The sequence below is a fragment of the Hypanus sabinus genome, chromosome 19 (assembly GCF_030144855.1).
Source record: "Hypanus sabinus isolate sHypSab1 chromosome 19, sHypSab1.hap1, whole genome shotgun sequence".
Classification (NCBI taxonomy): Eukaryota; Metazoa; Chordata; class Chondrichthyes; order Myliobatiformes; family Dasyatidae; genus Hypanus; species Hypanus sabinus.
In genome coordinates this window covers 40,235,804-40,256,635 of record NC_082724.1, presented here as the reverse complement: position 1 = coordinate 40,256,635, position 20,832 = coordinate 40,235,804, and the positions used below count along the sequence as shown (strand labels likewise).

The 20,832-nt window shown below is 39.4% G+C and overlaps 1 protein-coding gene across 1 annotated transcript in view; it reads left to right on the top strand.

The window, feature by feature from the left end:
* The window catches only part of LOC132377892 (contactin-4-like), a 1,978,611-nt gene that overhangs the window by 1,405,814 nt on the left and 551,965 nt on the right, over positions 1-20,832 (top strand). Inside the window, exons 12-13 of the mRNA XM_059944356.1 lie at positions 16,955-17,091; positions 17,594-17,723. Coding sequence (XP_059800339.1) covers positions 16,955-17,091; positions 17,594-17,723 — 267 coding nt within the window. The remainder of the gene's footprint in view (positions 1-16,954; positions 17,092-17,593; positions 17,724-20,832) is intronic.

Genomic DNA, 20,832 nt, shown 5'->3' with positions numbered 1-20,832 from the left:
AATGCAATGTTTGCTGCTAAAGCAAGGAGGGCAGTGTAAATGGAAAATATCTCTAGCTTTTAACATGAAAGGGACAAGGGACAACTAAAATTGGATTTGCCCATCCTCAAATTATAGTGATTTCTCCTGACTATTATAATCACGAATTTCAGACTTTCTCCATGAAGAATTAATGTAATCACAGGGTCAGCTGCTCTTCCCCACCAGTATTTCTCCACATATGAACGAGAGTACTAATGATTTTTGCAATTTTTAATGATAAATATAGAAATTACATCTTTGTTTTTCAACTTAAAATTAAATAGCGCACGGAATAATGCACTCTATCATCTCAGTTGTAACATGGTCTGGTAGTTGAATAAAAGTGTTCTGTTTCTTCAGTATGATTTTCAATGTTTTTTAAGCAGATTTCATAAGTGGATCATTAAAGTAATATTTACCTGAGGGTTTTGTATCTGTTTTCACCAAGATTAAGGTGCATCTTTACCCTACCAATATTCTTTCAAATATGAAAGGCCATAAGAGCATAAGACATAGGAGCTGAATTACGCCATATGGCCTCTCGAGACGGCTCCATCATTTCATCATGGCTGATCCAATTTTCCTTTCACCCCCAATCTCTTGCCTTTTCCTTGTATCTCTTCCTGCCCTGACCAATTAAGTATCTATCAACCTGTACCTTAAATATACATAAAGGGTGCCCCTCTATTCTGAGGCTGTGTCCTCTGGTCTTAGACTCACCTGCCATAGGAAACATCTTCTCCACAACAACTCTGTCAAGGCCTATCACCGTTTGATAGGTTTCAATGAGGTCTCCCTTCATTCTTCTGAATTCTAGTGAATTGAAGCCCACAGCCATCAAATGCTGTTCATGTGACAAACCATTCAAGCCTGGAATTATTTTCATGAACTAACTTTGGATCCTCTCCACTTTCTAAAATAAAGTGCCAAAACCTGCTCACGGTACCGTAAGTGAGGCCTCACCAGTGTTTATAAAGTCTCAACATTCCAATATATTCTATTCCTCTTCAAATGAATGCTGATATTGCATTGGCCTTTCTCACTATAGACTCAACATGCAAACTAATGTTTAGGGAACCCTACATAAGGACTCCGGAATCCCTTTGTGCCTCAATTTTTTTTTGTATTTTCTCTTCATTTAGAAAATAGGCAACACTTTCATTGCTTCTTCTAAAATGCCTGACCATACACTTCTTGACACTGCATTCCATCTGCCGTTTCTTTCCCCATTATTCTAATCTGACCAAGTCTTTCTGAAGCCTCTCTACTTCCTCAAAACTACCTGGCCCTCCACCTACCTTCATATCATTTGCAAACTTTGCAACAAAGCCATCAATTCCATTATCCAAACCATTGACATATAATGTAAAAAGAATTGGTTCCAACACAGAGTCCTGTGGAAAACCACCAGTCACTAGCAGCCAGTCAGAATAGGCTCCCTTTATTCCCACTCTTTGCCTCCTGCCAATCAGCCACTGCTTTATCCATGCTAGAATCATTCCTGTAATATCATGGTCTCAGCTTGTTAAGCAGCCTCATGTGTGGCATCTTGTCAAAGGCCTTCCAAAAATCCAAATGTAGAACATAAACCGATTCTCCTTTGTCTATCCCGTTCATTACTTCTTCAGAAGATTCCAACAGATTTTTCAGGCAACTAACTTCCTAGTGTCTATATTCCCTGATGTGCACATCATCTATAGTAACAACAGGTTATCAGAGAGATGTGAAAGTTTGCCTTTTAGGGTATGTTTTGTAATAAAGTGTAGATTTCCACTTGATCTTATCACATTGGAAAATCAATCCTATAGAAATTAGGATCACTTTACTACTCATATACATTAGCATGTAATCATGTTGAATTTCAATTAGTGCAGTGGTTTTCTTTTCAGAATTTTCTTTTATATCCAAATATATATAAAATAAAAAGCTGGGAAATTCAGCACATCAAGTTGCATATGCAGAGAAGGAAACAAGAGTTAATGCGTCCGGTTCTGATGTATCCTAAGATGTTGTGTGAAGCAAAGAAAATCAGCGCTGGGCTCACGGGAAAGATTTTTGTGTCTTAGTTAGTCACGTGTGAGGTACAAGAAACTAGAGAATGGCTAATGTTGTGCCTTTATTTAAGAAGGGCTTCAAGAACAATCCAGGGAAATGAAGACTGGGTGAGCCCAAAAGCAGTAGCAAGAAAGTTGTTGGAGAGGATTGCTTGATTTGGACTGATTATGAATAGTAAGCATAGCTTTGTGGGTCTGGCCAAGATAGGGTGGATAGTCACAGTCTTTTTATCAGGTTCAGGGAGTCTTCAGTTGAGAGGGAAGACATTTTAAGAGACTGGAGGGGTAATTTCACACAGGGGATAATGGATATTTGAAATGAGTTACCAGAGGAAGTGGTAGATGCAGGTATAATCAACTTGTGGATAGGAATAGTTTGAAGAGAAATGGGCCAAATGCAGGAAAATCAGTTTTTCAGGCCCTTTTCCTATGCTGTATAACCCTGTATTTGGGCAGGTGGGGCTCGTCAGCCTTGGTCAGCAGTCCGCCTGGAAGAATGAAAACTCTGATTTTAAACCTCCGCTGCTTTGTGGCCATACCCACCCATGGGAAAGGCTTCGGGAGTAAACCCTGAGGAAGAAATCTGGAGCCAGGGTCCCTAAGGCAGTTTGATGTTGTTTAGAACTTCACTCTGGCACCATCTGCGACTACACTGGTGCTAAGATGTATCAGCGCTTACCCTACATCAGTGACGTGAAGAGCGGGAACCCACTGCATGGGCAACAGCTAGTTCTTCAAATCTTCCTGCCCAGGCTTGTGCCCTAGAGAGGACACAGTCCACCAGAGGTGCAAAAGTATGATCTCCAGGGATCAACGGCTGCCTATTATACCCCTGTAACCATTATACACATGAAGCATTCATCATTTTTCTCTTTCTACAGATACTGCCTGAAATGTTGTGTTTTGTCTTTCTTATTACTTTTTCAGGTTTTCAGGTTGTTTACGTATTCTGCCACACTAAATAACCACCCCATTTGCCATTCACAAGTTTCCATTGGATTTAGATCAACACGTACAAACAAGCTGGATGAATTCAGCAGGTCGAGCAGCATCCGTTGAAATGAGCAGTCAACATTTCAGGCCGAGACCCTTCGTCAGGACCAAAATGTTGACTGCTCATTTCAACGGATGCTGCCCGACCTTCTGAGTTCATCCAGCTTGTTTGTACGTGTTGTTCTGACCACAGCATCTGCAGTGTACTTTGTTTTTACCATTGAATTTAGAGCAGCTTGTACTCTATTTATCTCAAGCTAACAAGTATGGCTCCTTTTAAAAGAAAATACCCATACTCATCACAATATTCTTGATTCTGCTATATGAAGTCTCATAGTAGAGATCAAGTAAGGTTTTCCTTTTAGTCAATTGCTTTGGATAGGCTAACATGAACATTACTTAAGAAATAGAAGCAGAATTAAGTTGTATGGCTCTTCAAGTGTGCCACTTGGTTCAATAAGATCACGGTTGTTCTGATCTTGTACTTGATTGTTACTATCCTATCTGTTCCCCAAAATACTTGCCTCCCTATAGACCAGAGTTCTGACTGTCTTAGTTCAGAATAAACTCACTCTTTCAGACTCAATGGTTCTCTGGGTTATAGAAAAATGCTCTTGAGACAAAAAAACCCTCTTATAATTATCTCCAAATATCATGAACTTTTAAAAAAAAATCATGCTTCCTCCTGAATATATTTTATTTCTGGTGTTTGAAATTCTCTGCAGTTAATATTTTTTATTGACTTTTATAAATATGCAAGTAAACCTTTTTTTTTACATTATATGTTAATGATCTGGATGATGGAATTGATGGCTTTCTGGCCAGATTTGCTGGTGATAAAAAATAGATAAAGGGGCAGGTAGTGTTGAAGAAGCAGAGAGTCTGTAGCAGGACTTGGGCATGTTGAGCAAAAGAGTGGCAGATTGAATACAGTATAGGGACGTTGCTGTGCAACTTGGTAGAAAGTATAAAAGCACTGAATATTTTCTAAATGGGGAATGAATTCAGAATTCAAAAGTGCAAGGGGATTTGGGAATCCTAAGTCAGGATTCCTTAAAGGTTAGTTTGCAGGTTAAGTCAGTAGTACGGAAGACAAATATAATGTCAACATTCCTTTTGAGAGGACTAGAGTATAAAAGTGAGGTTATAATGCTGAGGTTTGATAAAGCATTTGGAGTGAATGCTTTAGAAAGTGTTTGGTGTGTTATGACAGTTTTGAGTCCTATATCTAACGAAAGAGGTACTGCCATTGGAGAAGTTCCAGAAGAGGTTTACAAGAATGATCTCAAGGCAAGAGAAAAGTTATGATCAAATGACAGAGCAAACTCAATGGGCCAAATGGCCTAATTCTGCTTCTATGGTTTAAGTACGTAAGACAATGGAGAAGAATTGGGCCACTCAGCACATTGAGTCTGCTCCACCATTCAATCATAGCTGATTTATTACCCCTTTCAACCCCATTCTTTTGTCTTCTCTCTGTAACATTTGAGGCCATTACTAACGAAGAACCTAGCAACCACTACAAGTATATGAATAACTTGGCTGCTACAACCATTTGTGGCAAGGAAATCCACAGATTCACCACTCTCTGGTAAACCATTATGGTCTTCCACTTCAATATGGTTCTAGATGATGGATGCCCTAAAGGTTCCACTGGGCTTTAGGGATCATAAGAAAACTGCTGCAATGCATTGGCCCTTAAACATACTCAAAGAACTAACCATATCTGTTCTCAAAGGATCAGTAAAAATAAAATCCTCCTTCCAGCAGTAATCTTCCTAAAAGTCATTGCATTTTTTACTGCTAAGACAATTGAATGTAATCCTTGACATTTTGATGTGAACTACAATTCTAAGATACTCTCTGGAATTGAATAGATAATTGATGTTAAATATCATTTCTAAATTCCAAAATCAGTTTGAATTAAATTATTATATATTCTGAAGACTATATTTACATTTACTATTACAATATACAGTCTCTTTGTTCTCAATTTTAATTTCATTTGTACAGTTTGTGAATAGAAAATTTTAAGATAAGCTTAGTTTGTCACATGGACATCAAAACATGGAAACATTCAGAGAAATGCATAGTTTTGTATCAATAACAAAGACAGTTGGGCACTCAGGAGTGTGGGATCTGGGAATACAGGTCCATGATTCATTGAAAGTGGCATCACAGGTAAATTGGGTCATACAGAAAACTTTTGGCACATTGGCCTTCATAACTCCAAAGAAAAAAAAGGAGGGGGAAAAAACAAAAAAAAACTAAATATATCAGGGATGGGGTAAGAAGGGGAGGAGGGGCATTAACGGAAGTTAGAGAAGTTAACAGAAGCCTCCAACCTGATGGCATGAACATTCACTTCTCCAACTTCTGTTAATGCCCCTCCTCCCCTTCTTACCCCATCCCTGATATATTTAGATATTTTCCCCCTCCCTTTTTTTCCTTTCTCCCTCTGCCCATCACTCTGCCTGTTCTCCTTCTTCCTCTGGTGCTCCCCTCCCCCTTTCTTTCTCCCTAGGCCTCCCGTCCCATGATCCTTTCCCTTCTCTAGCTCTGTATCCCTTTTGCCAATCACCTTTCTGGCTCTCAGCTTCACCCCACCCCCTCCGGTCTTCTCCTATCATTTCGCATTCCCCCCCCCCCCCCCCACTTTCAAATCCCATACTATCTTTCCTTTCAGTTAGTCCTGATGAAGGGTCTCGGCCCGAAATGTTGACAGCACTTCCCCCTATAGATGTTGCCTGGCCTGTTGCATTCCACCAGCATTTTGTGTGTGTTGCTTGAATTTCCAGCATCTGCAGATTTCCTCGTGTTTGACTTGAAACTACTCATCCTTTCCACTGCTGATCCATTGGTGTGTGTTTCCTTAGCTTCTCCTTCCTGAAGTCCACAAGAAATTCCTTTAGTCTTTTTGAATGCAAGGTTATTTTAGTGATATCATTCAAACAGCTGATCTATCTCACTCCTGCACATTTCTTCATCATCATCTGAAACTCTACTAAAAATAATTGTGTCATTGGCAAATATACAAATAGTGTTTGAGCTGTGCCTAGACACACGGTTGTGTGTGTAGAGAGAATAGGGCAGTAGACTAAGCATGCTTTCTTGAGGTATGCCAGTGTTGATTGTCAGCAAGGAGAAGATGTTATTTCCGATCCACACTGACTATAATCTGCCAGAGAGGAAGTCAAGGATCCTGTTACTGAGGGAGGCCCAGGTTTTGGAGCTTGTTGATTAGAACTGAGAATATGATTGTTGAACGTTGATCTGTAATAAATAAACAGCAGACTGACATAGTTATTGCTATTGTCCAAGTGATGAAAGGCCAAATGGAAAGCCAGTCAGTCTCGATGTGTGCCGGCAATGTTGCAACCCAAGTGCAGAAGAATGGCAGACTCCAATGTAGAGGTGGCAACAAATGTTTACTCATAATAATTCCAAAAAGACGTCAATGACTCAGCTAAATGACACTGCAAGAAGTAGCATTCTCAAAACTAGAACCCTGCAATTAGCACTAATCAGGTATCTGCTTCAGCAATACAAATAACACGGAATTCCTAAGCCTGCCAAAATAAACTTAACAAGCTTAAACATAAAGTATCAGGAGACCTCATAACAAAGAGTGTGTCACTCGAGAAAAACACAAGGAATTCTGAACAATTAACGAGTCTTATTAAAAAAAACAATTAACCATTTCAGGTACTCCAAAAACATTGGAGCCCAGTGCTCTCTAAGGCCCCGCACAGGCCTGAAGAGCTCATTACATGGTGTGATTGCACCTGCTGTAGAGCTAGTATGGCAATAGGCAAATTGCAGGGAGTCCTGGTCTTAGCCAGTGTTGATTCTGGACATGACCGACCTCTCAAAGCATTTCAACACAACAGAAGTGAGTGCAATTGGGTGGGAGTCATTGAGGCAGCTCACCTTGCTCTTCTTTGGCACAGTTATGATTGTCACTCTTTTGAAGCAGGTGGGAACCTCCTAATGCAGCAGTGAGAGGTGAAAGATGTCCTTGAACATTCCCTACAATTCATTAACACTGGCTTTCAAAGTCGTACCAGGTACACCATCAGGGCCTGATGCCTTGTGGGAGTTCACCCTCTTGAAAGGTGTTTTGTTGTCAGCCTCCAAGACAGAGATCACAGCGTCACCAGATACTGCAGGGATTCGCACAGGTGTAGTTTTGTTCTCTCTTTCAAAGCGTGCACAGAAGGCAATGAACTCATCTGGGAGTGAGGCATCATGCCTGGATTCAATTTGTAGAAAGTAATTTAATTTGGATATGTCCAGTATATTCTTGAAGACATAGACTAATTCACACAGGTCGAGTTGTCATACTGACAACTGTGATGTATCCATTCAGATTCCAGTCCACTGACTCAAAACAGTCCTCTAAGTTCTGCTCTGTATCCCTTGACCAGACCTTCTTAGTCCTCACCATTGTTGCTGAAGTCTTCAGGCTCTGTCTATATGCAATGAGAAGTATGGCCTGGTGTTCTGACTTTACAAGTTGTGGCTGAGGGATTACACAATAAGAGTTCTTGATGGTGATATATCAATAGTCAAATGTTTTAGCTCCTCTGGTTCCACAGGTGATATGTTGGTAGTAGTTGATTGGAGAGTTATTCAAGCTGGCCTGGTTGAAATCCCCTGCAATGATGGGAAAGACAGCTAGGTGTGCTGTTTCATGACTGCTGATCACGGAGCTCAGCTCCTCCAGTGCCTGCCTAGGACTGGCCTGAGGTGGAGTGTACCAGAATAATGACAGAAAACTCCCTCAGCAGATAAAATGGATGACACTTAACCACTAGATCTTCCAGGCTGCGTGAGCAGGATTAAGGCAGAACCACCACATCTGTGCACCACAATAAGTTATTAATAAAGCATACTCCACCTCCTCTGTCTTTAAAAAAAAACAATCTGGCCTGTCTTTGTGAAGAACAGTGAAGCCATTGGGCTGGAATGCAGTGTCTAAAATGGCAGGTTAGCCATATTTCGGTGGAGCAAAGTACACAGCAGTTCCAGATAACCCCCGGGTTCTGCAATCTTGCTGTGAGGTCTTCAGTATTATTTTGCAGCAGCTGTATTCACCATCAAGAAAGTTGGGAGTGGGAGTCTAAAGATTTTGTGTTTCCATCGTATCTGTAGTCCGGTATGCCTTACACATTTTTGCTTTTTAAAGGAGAACTGCACTCACGATCTGAGTCTGCTATTAACCAATGTTGAGTTATTGAAAGACTTTTTAATAAGTAAAAAGTTGCAAGATTTTTTTAATGGCTGTTACTGTAGATTTCAGCTATAGTAATTCTAAAAGGAACTATTTGTTCTTTCCCATTGGAGCTGCACACAAAGTGTCGCTGCTTATCACTGCCATCTTAGATCACTGGTGCTGTAAAGCATTGCTCTCACCACTATGCCACCCACTGGGATCACCATGCTGCAACTGTGCAGTATTTACATGTCTAAAGTTGCAAATATTAGCAGATACGAAGATCAACAATTCTGAAAATCATGTTTTCAACAGAAAAAATTAATAAGGTATTTGGAGGGTAAATTTTTTTTCAAATGCAGGGAGCACTCTAACTTCACATTGCATACTTTTTCAATGCTTTCAGTGTGCTCTCGCATCCTCTCTTTTCTATTAGTTTGCCTTGTTCCGGATGAAGTCTTCTCATTCTCCCAATATTTCTTTCCATGAGGAATGTTAACTAAATCACATATCACTAAGAATAACAGGTTTTTGAGGTAGCTTGAAGTTGAACATTCCTTCATTTCTCGGTGTGCAGCTCATTGTGGGCAAGCTATTTCAGAACACTTCAAAGCACCAAATCCAGCATGTTCTTGGCAAGAGACAATTGTATCAATGGGTAATATCAAGATTCTTTCACTAGTGGGAGAATCTTGATCATGGAGTCTTTGTTTCAAAATAAGGAACCGGTCATTTAAAATTGAGGTACATGGACATTAATCCTTGCAGAGAGAGGTGACACTCTGGAAATCTCTGGCACAGTGAGTTGTGGACGCTATCTCATGAGAAGTATTTAAAGCGAAGGTAGATCCATTTTTGGACCTTTGGACGTTTGTGCACTATAGGGTCTTGGCATACACAAGAATTTAACCATTATCATAATGAATAGTGGGGCAGTCTTGAGTGGCCAGATTGGTGATTTTATCAATGAATATATTGAAAGGCTTTATTAATGTTATAATTATATTCAATTGACTAAGTGTTAACTGAAAGCCTAAGAGACTTTAGACATAGAATTCTACTCCCATCTAATTCCTCTGTATGTTTAGTGTAGACAAAAGAATCAAGGTGTTCATTTTTATCTGAAGATTGTTAAGCTCTTTTTTGTTATCCTTTTGCTTTTACACTGCGTATTTAACATCTTGGTATAAGTTTTTGACTATGTATCAATCCAAATCTTTTTAGACAGATACATTTGCTCCACTCTTAGCAATTTCAGCACTTGGTTTTGCAAGTGTTTTCTTATACTCAAGTGTCCAATATGTATTATATAAAATTAATTAATGACATAAGGCTTCCTAAAAGTTTGAACTGAGAACCATTAAATAATTGCTGCAATGCTCATCAATGTCTGCATCACTATGAACATAAAAATGAATCCTTGTTAAATTGGTCTTATTTATGGCTTTGCTTTATTTTTGAAAATTCAAATGCAGGCAATCTTTTAAGTTATGCAGAGTTTGGTGTCAATTATAGTGCCGGTGGTAAATAGAGAATTCAGGCTGCAGGTGCGTAACATATGGTTTCTTTTGTTTTCTCAGTCTTGAACCCATCAAGTGGCTTTTCCAATTTCTCCCAGATTGGTGGTTCTTCCAACAAAGCAGTGCAGCCATATGTTGCCTTTGTGCAGAGCACACATTTGCAATGTTCGATTAAAATGATCTAGGGAAAACATTTTGTGCATTTAGTTTATGTCAGAAAAAATTATATAGTGGTTTGTTTACTATATTGGTTCTTTGAGGAAGAGACTTTCACATTTATTTTTTTACCTAACTGCAACAAACGGAAGCAAGTTTTGAGAGATTTTTCTTGTAATTACTGAAAAACCATGAAGTGAGAATACTTCAAGCACAGCAACTTGCGTCTCAAATTGGACAAGACCAAAGAGATGAATTGTGGACTTCAGGAAGGTGCGGACTGACAACTCCTCACTACATATACACCACTCCTCTGTGGAGTGAGTTAGGAGTACCAGGTTTCAGGGAGTGCACATTTTGGACGATCTCACCTGGCCCCTCAAAACCAACTTTTTGGTCAAGGAAGCACAGTAGCGTCTCTACTTCCTGATGAGATTGAGGCCAGTGTGGCACCTCAGTCCCCATTTTAACCAATTGTTATTTGGAGAACCATTGAGCAGCTGCAATAGTGACTGGTACAGGAATTACAGGGCATCTGACTTCAAGTCCCTATGAAGGACCGCGAGAACTGCCAAGAGGATCTTCAGGCATTCTCTTCCACCCAAAGACTTATATGAAGAAGACCAATGAATCAGATCACAAACACAGTTACATCAAAGTAAGTTAGTAGAGAGATGATGAAGTAGCAGTGGTTGGATGAGATGGTGCCATGAGAAGGGAAGCTGCTGGTACAGATGGAAAACTAGATGAGGAAATATAAAAGGGTGGGTCCCTGCAGAATACTGCAGAGGGGAGGGAGTGGAAGATGTGCCTGGTGATGCTAAGATGTTGAAGATGGTGAAAATTTACAAGTATGACCCAGTTCCCACTTGCTTCATAGGGTGGCAATCATACTGGTGCCCAAGAAGATCAGGGTGAGCAATTGCCCAGATACACTCACTTGTACTGTAATGAAGTGCTTTGAGAGGTTGGTTTTGGCTGGAATTAATTCCTGCCTGAGCAAGGACCTGGATCCTCTATGATTCACCTTCTACAGTGGAAGCAATCTCACTGGCTCTCCACTCTCCTCTGAAGTACCTAGACTACAGCAAACCATATGTCATGCAGTTGTTTATTGATTATGACTTGGTATTCAATACCATCACCCCAACAGTATTAATCACCAAGCTTCTAAACCTGGACCCCTGTACGACCCTCTACAATTGATCCTCAATGTCCATAGTCAGTACGGAGCAGTAATAATATTATTTTCCTCACTTGCTCAACACAGGCACAGATCAAAACCCTGTGCTTGGCTCGCTGATTTACCCTCTCTACAGTTACGACTGTGTAACTGAGCACTGCTCAACCACCATTGTTGCATTGGAGCCCCATACCAGGCTGTGATGCAACCAGTCAGAAAGCTCTTTCACCGTACATCTTTAGAAATTTGCATGAGTCTTTGGTGAAATACCTCATCTTTTCATGCTCCTAACAAAATAGAGTTGTTGGTGTGCCATCTTCATGATTGCACTAATGCTTTGGGTTCACGATAGATCCTCCAATATGTTGACACACTGGAGCTTAAAGCTGCTTACCCTTTCCACCAATGATCCCACAGTGAGAATTTGTGTGTGGCATGACTTCCTGACTTCCCCTTTCTTGGTCTTGCTAACTTTGAGTGAATGGTTGTTGTTGCAAAACCACTCAAATAGCTATTCTCCTCCCCTCCTTTCTCTCTCTCTCTCTCTCTCTATGTATATATATATATATATAAAGAAATTTGCAAGTGCTGACCCCCAGGAGCTTAAAGCTGCTCACCCTTTCCACCAATGAGCCCTCATTTAAGATTGGTGTGTAACATGTTTTCCTGACTTCTCCTTCCTGAAGGCCACAATCATTTCTTTGGTTTTGCTGACATTGAGTGGATGTTTGTTGTTGCAACACCATTCAAGTAGCTATTTGCATTCTTCTTGTCGTCTCAGATTTTTACCAACAACAGTGATGTCATCTGCTAATTTAGAGATGTTATTTGAGCTTTGCATAGCAACACAGTCATGAGTGTAGAGAGGGTAGAGCAACAAGCTGACAAAGTCTTGATGTGCATCTCTGTTGATTACGTGGGGAAATATGTTATTACTGATCCATACTGACTGTGGCCTCCAAATGAGGAAGTTGAGCATCCGTTGCAAAGTGTAGTACAGGGGTCCAGGTTTAGAAGCTTGGTGATTAATACTGATGGGATTGAATGCCAAGCTGTTATCAATAAACAGCAGCATGGCATATGTTTTGATGTCATCCAGTTAACTCAAAGCAGAGTGGACAGCCAGTGAGCTTGCTTCTGCTGTAGGTCTGCTATGATGGAAGGCAAATTGCAGAGGATCCAGGTCCTTACTCAGGCAGGAATTAATTCCAGCCAAAACCAACCTCTCAAAAGCTTCATTACAGTAGAAATGAGTCCTTCAGGGCAATTGTTCACCCTGATCTTCTTGATTACTACCCTTGGAAGAAAGTGGGAACTGGATCATACTTTTAAATTTACACCATCTTCACAGGATTGCATCACCAGGCACATGTCCCACTCCCTCCCCTCTGCAGCATTCTGCAGTGATATTCCCTTTTATATTTCCTCATCTAGTTTTCCATTTGCACCAACAGCTTCCTTTCTCATGGTACTTTCTCATCCAACTGTTCTTCTACCTCAAATCTCTACTAACTTATTCTGATGTAACTGTGTTTCTGATCCGGTTCATTTGGTCTTTACCAGGTAAGACTGAAATGTATCCTGAGTTTTACTTCAGACAGATTTCTCAATTAGAAAAATATTCCTTTACCTCATATCTGCCCACTGTCTAGGAGCACAAACAATCCTCTCAAGTGAAGGAATGATTCACTATCCCTTATTCCAGTTTACTGTATGGTATTTGTACTGATAATATAGCACACTCTATGTTAAAAATGCATTTTAGGAGATAACAATGTGTAGTGCCTTTATTCACTCCACAGGACTGATCTGGAGTCTCCAGTTATGTTACTTGTCACCTTGATTCTCCAACCCAGATGCAACCTGAAATGTGTAAGCATCCTCCAGCATTATTGCAGCAAGACACAACACATTGCAACTTTAGGGCACATAATCAAGTTCAACATTTTAAGGTAGCGCACATTTTCTGACTCAAAATTAGCCTTTTCTGTTATAAAGTTTTCTGTCTCTCATATTACTTTTGTTTTCTCTTTTCATATACACCATCCATGAAAAGACCAGTGGAAATCCAATAGATAAAAGTTATGACTGGCAGACAAGATTAAAGAAAATTCCAAAGCGTTTTATAAGTACCAGAGGGGAATTTTACAGTTCTATATGTCCCTTTGTTTTCTCCTCTGTATGCCTTCACTAATCTATCAACCAGCGAGCTCCAGAAATTGCATATCACCTGGTAACCATGAACTCACCTAATCAGATAACTCCTTTGCACCTGTTTTCTCTTTGCAAGTTAAATTAATAAGTTTTCTTAATTGCCCAATTTGGATGATGAACCTTAAATATTTTCTTCTTCGAGAGCCACTACCTGACTTGTTGAGTGCTTTCAGCAATATTTGTGTTTAATTCAGAATCTGCAGTTATTAGTTTTCATTCTCCTTGATGTCCTGCTTTCATCGTAAAGATATGAGGTAATGTGAGTGCCATCGGCCTTGCTTCAGAGAGATATGCTGAACCACAGGAATAGTATAACATCTCGTTTACTTTCCAAGTGTTAAATTTTCTCCTTGAGCCCATTCCAGTTCAAACACAGTGTCTTCAAGAGAAGCTCTTCAAATGAACAGTGAAATCAGCTTCTGGGAGAAAGGAACAGATTATTTTGTTATCTGAGTTATTTTCATTATAATTATTTTTTGATGGGTGACCATCTCAGTGAATCAATCATGACAAAAATTAATGTACTTGTTATATAACAGGAACTGCATGTTACAGATTGTGTCAGTTGTAGATTCTCCGAGCAGCACTGTGGCACATCTAGCAGCCTTCTAGCACTAGAGACCTGGATTTGATTCTGACCCAAAGACCTGATCGTTATTTAATTAGCTATCTTAAATTGCTCCAAGAGAATGGTAGATACTAGGTGAGTGGTAGATTCTGGGGGAAGTTGATGAAAATGTGAGGAGTATAAAAAGAATTAATTTGGTATCAGTATATATTTCTTATTTTACTGAAGGGCTTATTCCATGCACTATCTTCCTGTGACTTTACAGCAGTGATGAATTTGATGGATGGTGAAAGAGTGAGGTTAGGTGTTAGAGAAATGAATTTTGGCTTCCGAAGTCATTTTATGAGTTTAGCCAGATAATTGAGATGAAACGGCCTTACACCATTCCCAACCATGCCGACATGCTGGGAGCCAGACTCGAAGTAGGAGATTATATTGGGGTCACATTGGAACAAGCAGTATACACCCTGGAGTTGGGAACCTGCAATTCTGCAGCAGTAAATGATCTGTCCCATTATCTAATCATTATTATACTGCTGTTGCTAATGCTGGTTTCAATTTGCTGTCATTAAGTATACTTCAGATTTTTAAAAATTATTGTTTGAAAATGTGTTATACAACTAAAGTTGGTTGGAGTTGTCAGGAAGTTATGAAATGTATTTATGATATGATACACTGGTCATTTGTTTATTATTATTACATGTACTGAGGTAAACAAAAAGCTTTTTGTTTACACGCCATCCAGGCAATCATTCCATGTATGAGTACATCAAGGTGGTTTAAAGGAAAAATAAAACGGAATGCAGGATATCACAAGCGGATGCTGGAAACCTGAGCAACACACAAAATGCTGGAGGAGGCAGCAGGCCAGGCAGCATCTATGAAGGAGAGTACAGCTGATGTTTCAGGCTGAAACCTTTCGGCCAGACTGGAGAGAAAAAAAGCTGAGGAGTAGATTTAAAATGTGGGGGGAGGGGAGAGAAACACAAAGTGATAGGTTGGAGGAATAACACCTATATTCTGTTTGGGTAGCTTCCAGTCTGATGGCATGAACATTGATTTTTCAGACTTCCAGTAATGTCCCCCACACCCCCTCTCCTTTACCATTTCCCCTATTTCCTCTCTTACCTTATTGCCTTTCCCACCCATCACCTCCCTCTGCTGCTCCTCTGCCTTTTCTTTCTTCCATGGTCTTCTGCCTCTTTCACCAATCAACTTCCCGGCTCTTTACTTCATCCCTCCCCCTTCAGGTTTCACCTATCACTTGGTGTTTCTCTCTCCAACCCCCCCCCCCCCCCCACCTTTTAAATCTACTCCTCAGCATTTTTCCTCCAGTCCTGCCAAAGGGTTTCAGACTGAAACTTCAACTGTACTTGTTTCCATAGATGACGCCTGGTGTGCCAAGTCCCTTCAGCATTCTGTGAGTGATGCAGGATGTTGTGTTATCATAACAGCGCATGTGATGTGCAGGTAAACTAATAAAGTGTAAGGATCATGACAAGGTAGATTGAGAGATTAATGGTTTATCTTTATTACTTTAGATGTCTGTTTAAAAGTCTTACAATGTGGGATGCAAGCTCTCTTTAAACTGGGTGGTATTGTTCTTCAGCTTTTGTATTTTCTGCCTGATAGAAAGTAAGAGAAGAGAGAATGACTAGGGTGGGAGTGGTCCTTGATTAAGTTGGCTGCTTTTTTGAGGCAGTGAGAAGAGCAGACAGAGTCAATCAAGGAGGGCAACATGTACAACACGCTGGAGGAACTCAGCAGGTCGGGCAGCAGCCGTGGAAACGAGCAGTCAACGTTTCGGGCCGAAACCCTTCATCAGTGTGTTGTATGTGTTGCTTTGACCGGAGCATCTGCAGTGTACTTTGTGTTTACAATCAAGGAGAGACTGGTTTTCCTGGTAAATTAGACTGCATTCACATCTCTGCAATTTGTTTTTGCCACATTGGACAGAGCAGTTGCCATACCAAGTTGTGATACATCAAGAAGGAAGCTTTCTAAGGTGCCTGTGTAAAAGTTGGTGAGAGCCACTGGGGGCATGCAAATGTCCTTAAACTTCTGAGTAAGTAGAGGTGCTGGTGTTCTTTCTTAGCCATAGTGACTGCACCAGGACAGGTTTATAAATATCTGGGGATATTTATACCTCTGAACTTGAAATGTACAATCGTCTCTACCTCAGCATCTTTGACAGAGACAGCGGTATGTATTCTGCTCTGTTTGCTGAAGTCAATGGCCAGCTCTTTTGTTCTCCTGACTTTGAGGAAAAGGTTGTTGTCTTGATATCATAATACTAAGTTCTCTATCTCCTTCCTGTGCTATGTCTCGTCATTGCTTGAGATCTGGCCCACCACAGCAGTTTCATCTGCAACTTTGTAAATGAAGTTAAAGCAGGATCTGGCCACGCAGTCATGAATGTGTAGGGAATAAAGCAAGATGTTGGGGGTACAGCTTTGTAAGGCGCCATTTATCCTAACAGCTAAAGAAAATTGATTAAGCATTGCTTTTTATTATAATTTTAACAACAGCAAATATTATTGTAACAGCTGTAGAAGAAATAAAGAGCATTTAATATTCAAAATATAATATACAACCAGCATTTGAAAGTAATACTTGCTCAATATGGGCTTAAATGATATAGGTAATATAGTAATTTATTGCTAACATTGAAATCTAATTAAGAATCATAGTTTTCTCAGTTCATAGCACAGAGTAAATCAGTGTTGCCAATCTATGATGGATTTGTATAGGCAGCATTTGCTCTTTCAATTAAATCATATATTCTTAGAATCACGTCGCAAAGCTGACTGAAAGCATTGGTGATTAGATGTTAAAAATAAATGACGACCAAAGCTGTTTCTCCATTTCATCCCCGTTAAGTATTCTGACAGGAAATTGCCTCAGGCAGGGGAAAGTGCAAATGAACTACAATATTTTTGTAGCAAATTCCAGTTTAGAATCTGTTTGTTTCTGTCCATTTTCTGCTTGGAAGCTTTCACATGTTGAACTTTTCCTTCCCTTTGAATACAGCACAGCCTAACTGGATTCAGAACATAACAGATGCTTATGTGCCCATTGAAGAAAGTCTTCAGTGGGTTTGTAAGGCAAATGGAGACCCAAAGCCTTCGTACAGATGGCTAAAGAATGGTAAACCCCTTGTAATGGAGGTAAGCTATTACTAATGCATTGTCTCTATATCACTGTCAAAAAGTAATTCAGAGTGGACGGAAGCATATAAATGTTAATGTCTTCTGATCTTTGACAATGTTTCTTGATAGATACAAGCCTCAAGCAGACAGTGTCCATGCTTAAATTATGTCTACTCCAGCAAGAAATGAAGTGAGGAATAGCAGAGTTATTAGCATGCGTGTTCTTTTCTGATATTAAGCTGAACTCATCAAATGTAGCAATACAATTACTGAAATGTCAGAATGAAGTATTACTGGTTTTTAATCAGTAGAATTACTAAAGGTCATCATTATATTCCACTCTGTACCCAAGCAACCAAATGAAAAATTCAGATTTAAATGACTGGAATCACTGCATGGAAAACAACTTAACAAAATTAAAATAGTTTCAAATGAAAATTGTGTTTTCCGTTAGATGTTAAGAGAAACTATAAATGGATATTCATTGAAGTAAGGCACTTGCTTGTTCTTTCATTGACAGGGAAGAATTCTGGTAGAAAAGGGAGTACTTGCCATCCGTGCTGTTAACTTGTCAGACTCTGGCATGTATCAATGCCTGGCTGAAAATAAACATGGAGTAATTTATCTCAATGCTGAGCTTCGAGTTCTGGGTAAGAATAATTTAGTTCACTGATGGATGCACAGGTGGTGCACACGATTAACTTCTGACTGTGCTTACGTCAATGTTATAGGTATCCATGAGTGCTACATATGAAGCTCATTAAAGTTATGCGCCATGTCTCCAAGTTATCAAATTGTGATTCTGAACTAGCAGTCACAACACAAATAATTTCCCTTGTTCTTTATATCATACTGCTTCTAGTTGAAGAATAGATGCCACTGTGCTGGTAGTAGTTCATTTCTATAGGTCATATCTGATACAGGTGTGTGATGCAGTTATCATGGCATTGTCATTTCCTACCACAAGAAGCAGCCTTGCTGTTAACAGCAAGGAGTTACCCTGTTGGTGTCCTGCACTGGTGTAATTTGACTTGGAAATAGTTACAGTTGCATCGGTTCTGGAAATGCCCTTTTTGATATATTTATACAGCTGAAGAAAAGCATTCTCACGAACATTTTTCTATCATTAGCGTTGTCGTTATTTAGGTTCCTGTTTTAGTCTGTGATATAAGTAGTTAAGTGAACTTCATAAGACAAAAGAATTGATTAACACAAAAGGTGATTGATTTGAATTTAAGTTATAAATTCTCATGATATGATATTAATAACATAATCAATTTCAGCTAAATTTTCTGCACCATTCACTGATGTTGCATTTACTAAGCTGTATATTGTAATGTCATGCTGTTTATAAGAAACAAAACCAACGGTTTAAAAATAAGTTCTAAGATCCATGCTATTTATGTATAATTAGTTTCTTAAAAGTACAGAAGAATGTGTGGGATGATGATTCAGTTCAGATCTGTTCAGTGGACATAGCATTTAAAGGTAGCTGTGGCCCAGATCATAATACAATTAGAATCTTATTTGTGACTTTGTTGCAGGAATATTAGCATATAAATGTTTTTATACAATCAAAATAAAAACTATAGGGTTTTTTTTGGATATCTTAAGGAACAGTTATATTTTTCCACTGGTGCTAACAAACCTTAAGTGTGGAATTTTGTCAAAGCATGCCGTGCTACTCATTCCAACTACAATATTTTTCAAATGTCTAGCAATTGCTAACATTTCAGTAATTACATGAGAGTTTTCAAAATATCACCACTGTTGTTTCTGAAAACTCGCAGGTGATACTGTTATATTATTATTAATCATATTGAAATACATCTTATAAAAGTAGAATATCGTAAATAATTTTAATGAATGCTTGTTTTCCTAACCTACCTAATGTGTCACTAAGCCTTTTCCAAGTCAGAATGGTCTCCCAGTAATAAGCTGATCAGTGAAACTGCCCTGGCCCAAATGATGGAGCCTTGCTCACTGCAGGATGTTGTAATCATGGATCCCACAGAAATACTTTAATAGTCAGAATGAAATAAGTTCCAAGCTGAATTGACTGACAAAGCTGGCCAATAGTTTGAATGTTTTGAAATTCACTAACATTTAAGTATATCAAGCTATTAAAAAGCATTCCTTTTTATTTATTTGGAAACACATTTAAAATGGTCAAAGAAGCTTGAAACATAATTAGTAAGCAATACTTCTTACAGCTATTCCTTTCCATTGAACTTAATAGTCTCGTTGAACTGTAGCAGGTACTGTAAGTACTTAAGCCAAATAATGTTTCAGTACGTTTCTACAATTGCAAAAAGAATCCTGTGATCTTGAGATCATTAAGATATAATGTGGAAAGTACCATACTCTGTAGTTGCCCCTGCTGATCACCACTAGTCAAGGGCAGCCAACCAGAAAAGGTCCCATTTATTTCTATTCTTTGCCTTCTGACAGACAGTCAACCTTCAGCCTATTCTAGAATCCTTCCTGAATTGCCAAGGGCTCTTATCTTGTTTAGCAGCCTCATGTGTGACATCTTGTCAAAGGCTTTCTAAAAACCCAAGAAAACAACATCAACTGACTCTTCTTTGTCTATCCTGTCCGTTATTTCTTCAAAGAATTCCAAAAGATTCCAAAAGAAAAGAAAACCATGCTAAGGTTGGCCTAATTTACCATGTGGTCTAAGTACCCCAAAACCTCTTCCTTAATAATGGACTCAAACATCTTGCCAACCACTGAAGTCAGGATAACTGGCCTATAATTTCCTGTCTTTTGGCCCTTATCCATCTTGTATAGTAAAGTGACATTTGCAATTTCACAGTCCTCTGGACTATTATAGAAACTAGTGACTCTTGAAAAGCTACTTCTAATGTATCCACAATCTCTTCAGCTATCTCTTTCAGAACCCTGGGGTGTAGTCCATCTGGTCCAGGTGATTTATCTACCAACAGAACTTTCAGCTTCCAATGCACTTTCTCCTTAGTAACTGCAATTACACTTGCGCCTGACCCTGACAGCCTTGAATTTCAGGGATACTGTTCGTACCTCCCACAGTGAAGGCTGGTGCAAATATGTATTAAGTTCATCACCATTTCTTTGTCCCCCTCTAGCATCATTTTCCAGTTGTCCAATGTCCTCTCTTGCCTGCCTTTTACTCTTTATGCATCTGAAAATACTTTTGGTAATCTCTTTTATGTTATTGGTTAGCCAATAATATTATTGGTTGGAGTGAACGTACAAATCTGCCATGATCTAATTGATCGCCCAAACAGGCTGGAAGAAAGAATGGTGAAGTGATTTGGTTTCTCTTTAATGAATCTTGGTATCTCACCATGTTTTCTTACTAATAAAGTTGTAGTAAATCATTTGTTGATCCTACACACTGGTTTAACCATTTCTTGTACATTGTGGACCATTTCCATTTTTATTTTATTTTGAAACTCATTTGTCCATGAGTTCATTCAGTGCAATCCTTTAGCCTGGAGAAGTCTGCAAAGGCTAAAATTTTATTTGTGGTTTCCTGAATCATAAATAAATCAGACCACCCAGTGTCCATCAACTATTAATCTCCCATTTACACCAACCGTATGCTAACCCCTGGTGCCTTAAGGTTGCTATAGTCAGAAAGAATGGTGGGGTTAAGCTCTCTCTATCGACTAAATATCCCCAATGGTGTGCGTCTCAAATGCCATCTGACATCAAAGTCCAGCTCCTGGCCTTCTCATGTGACTTAGGTACTAGGCCCTAATGGGAGCATTTCTA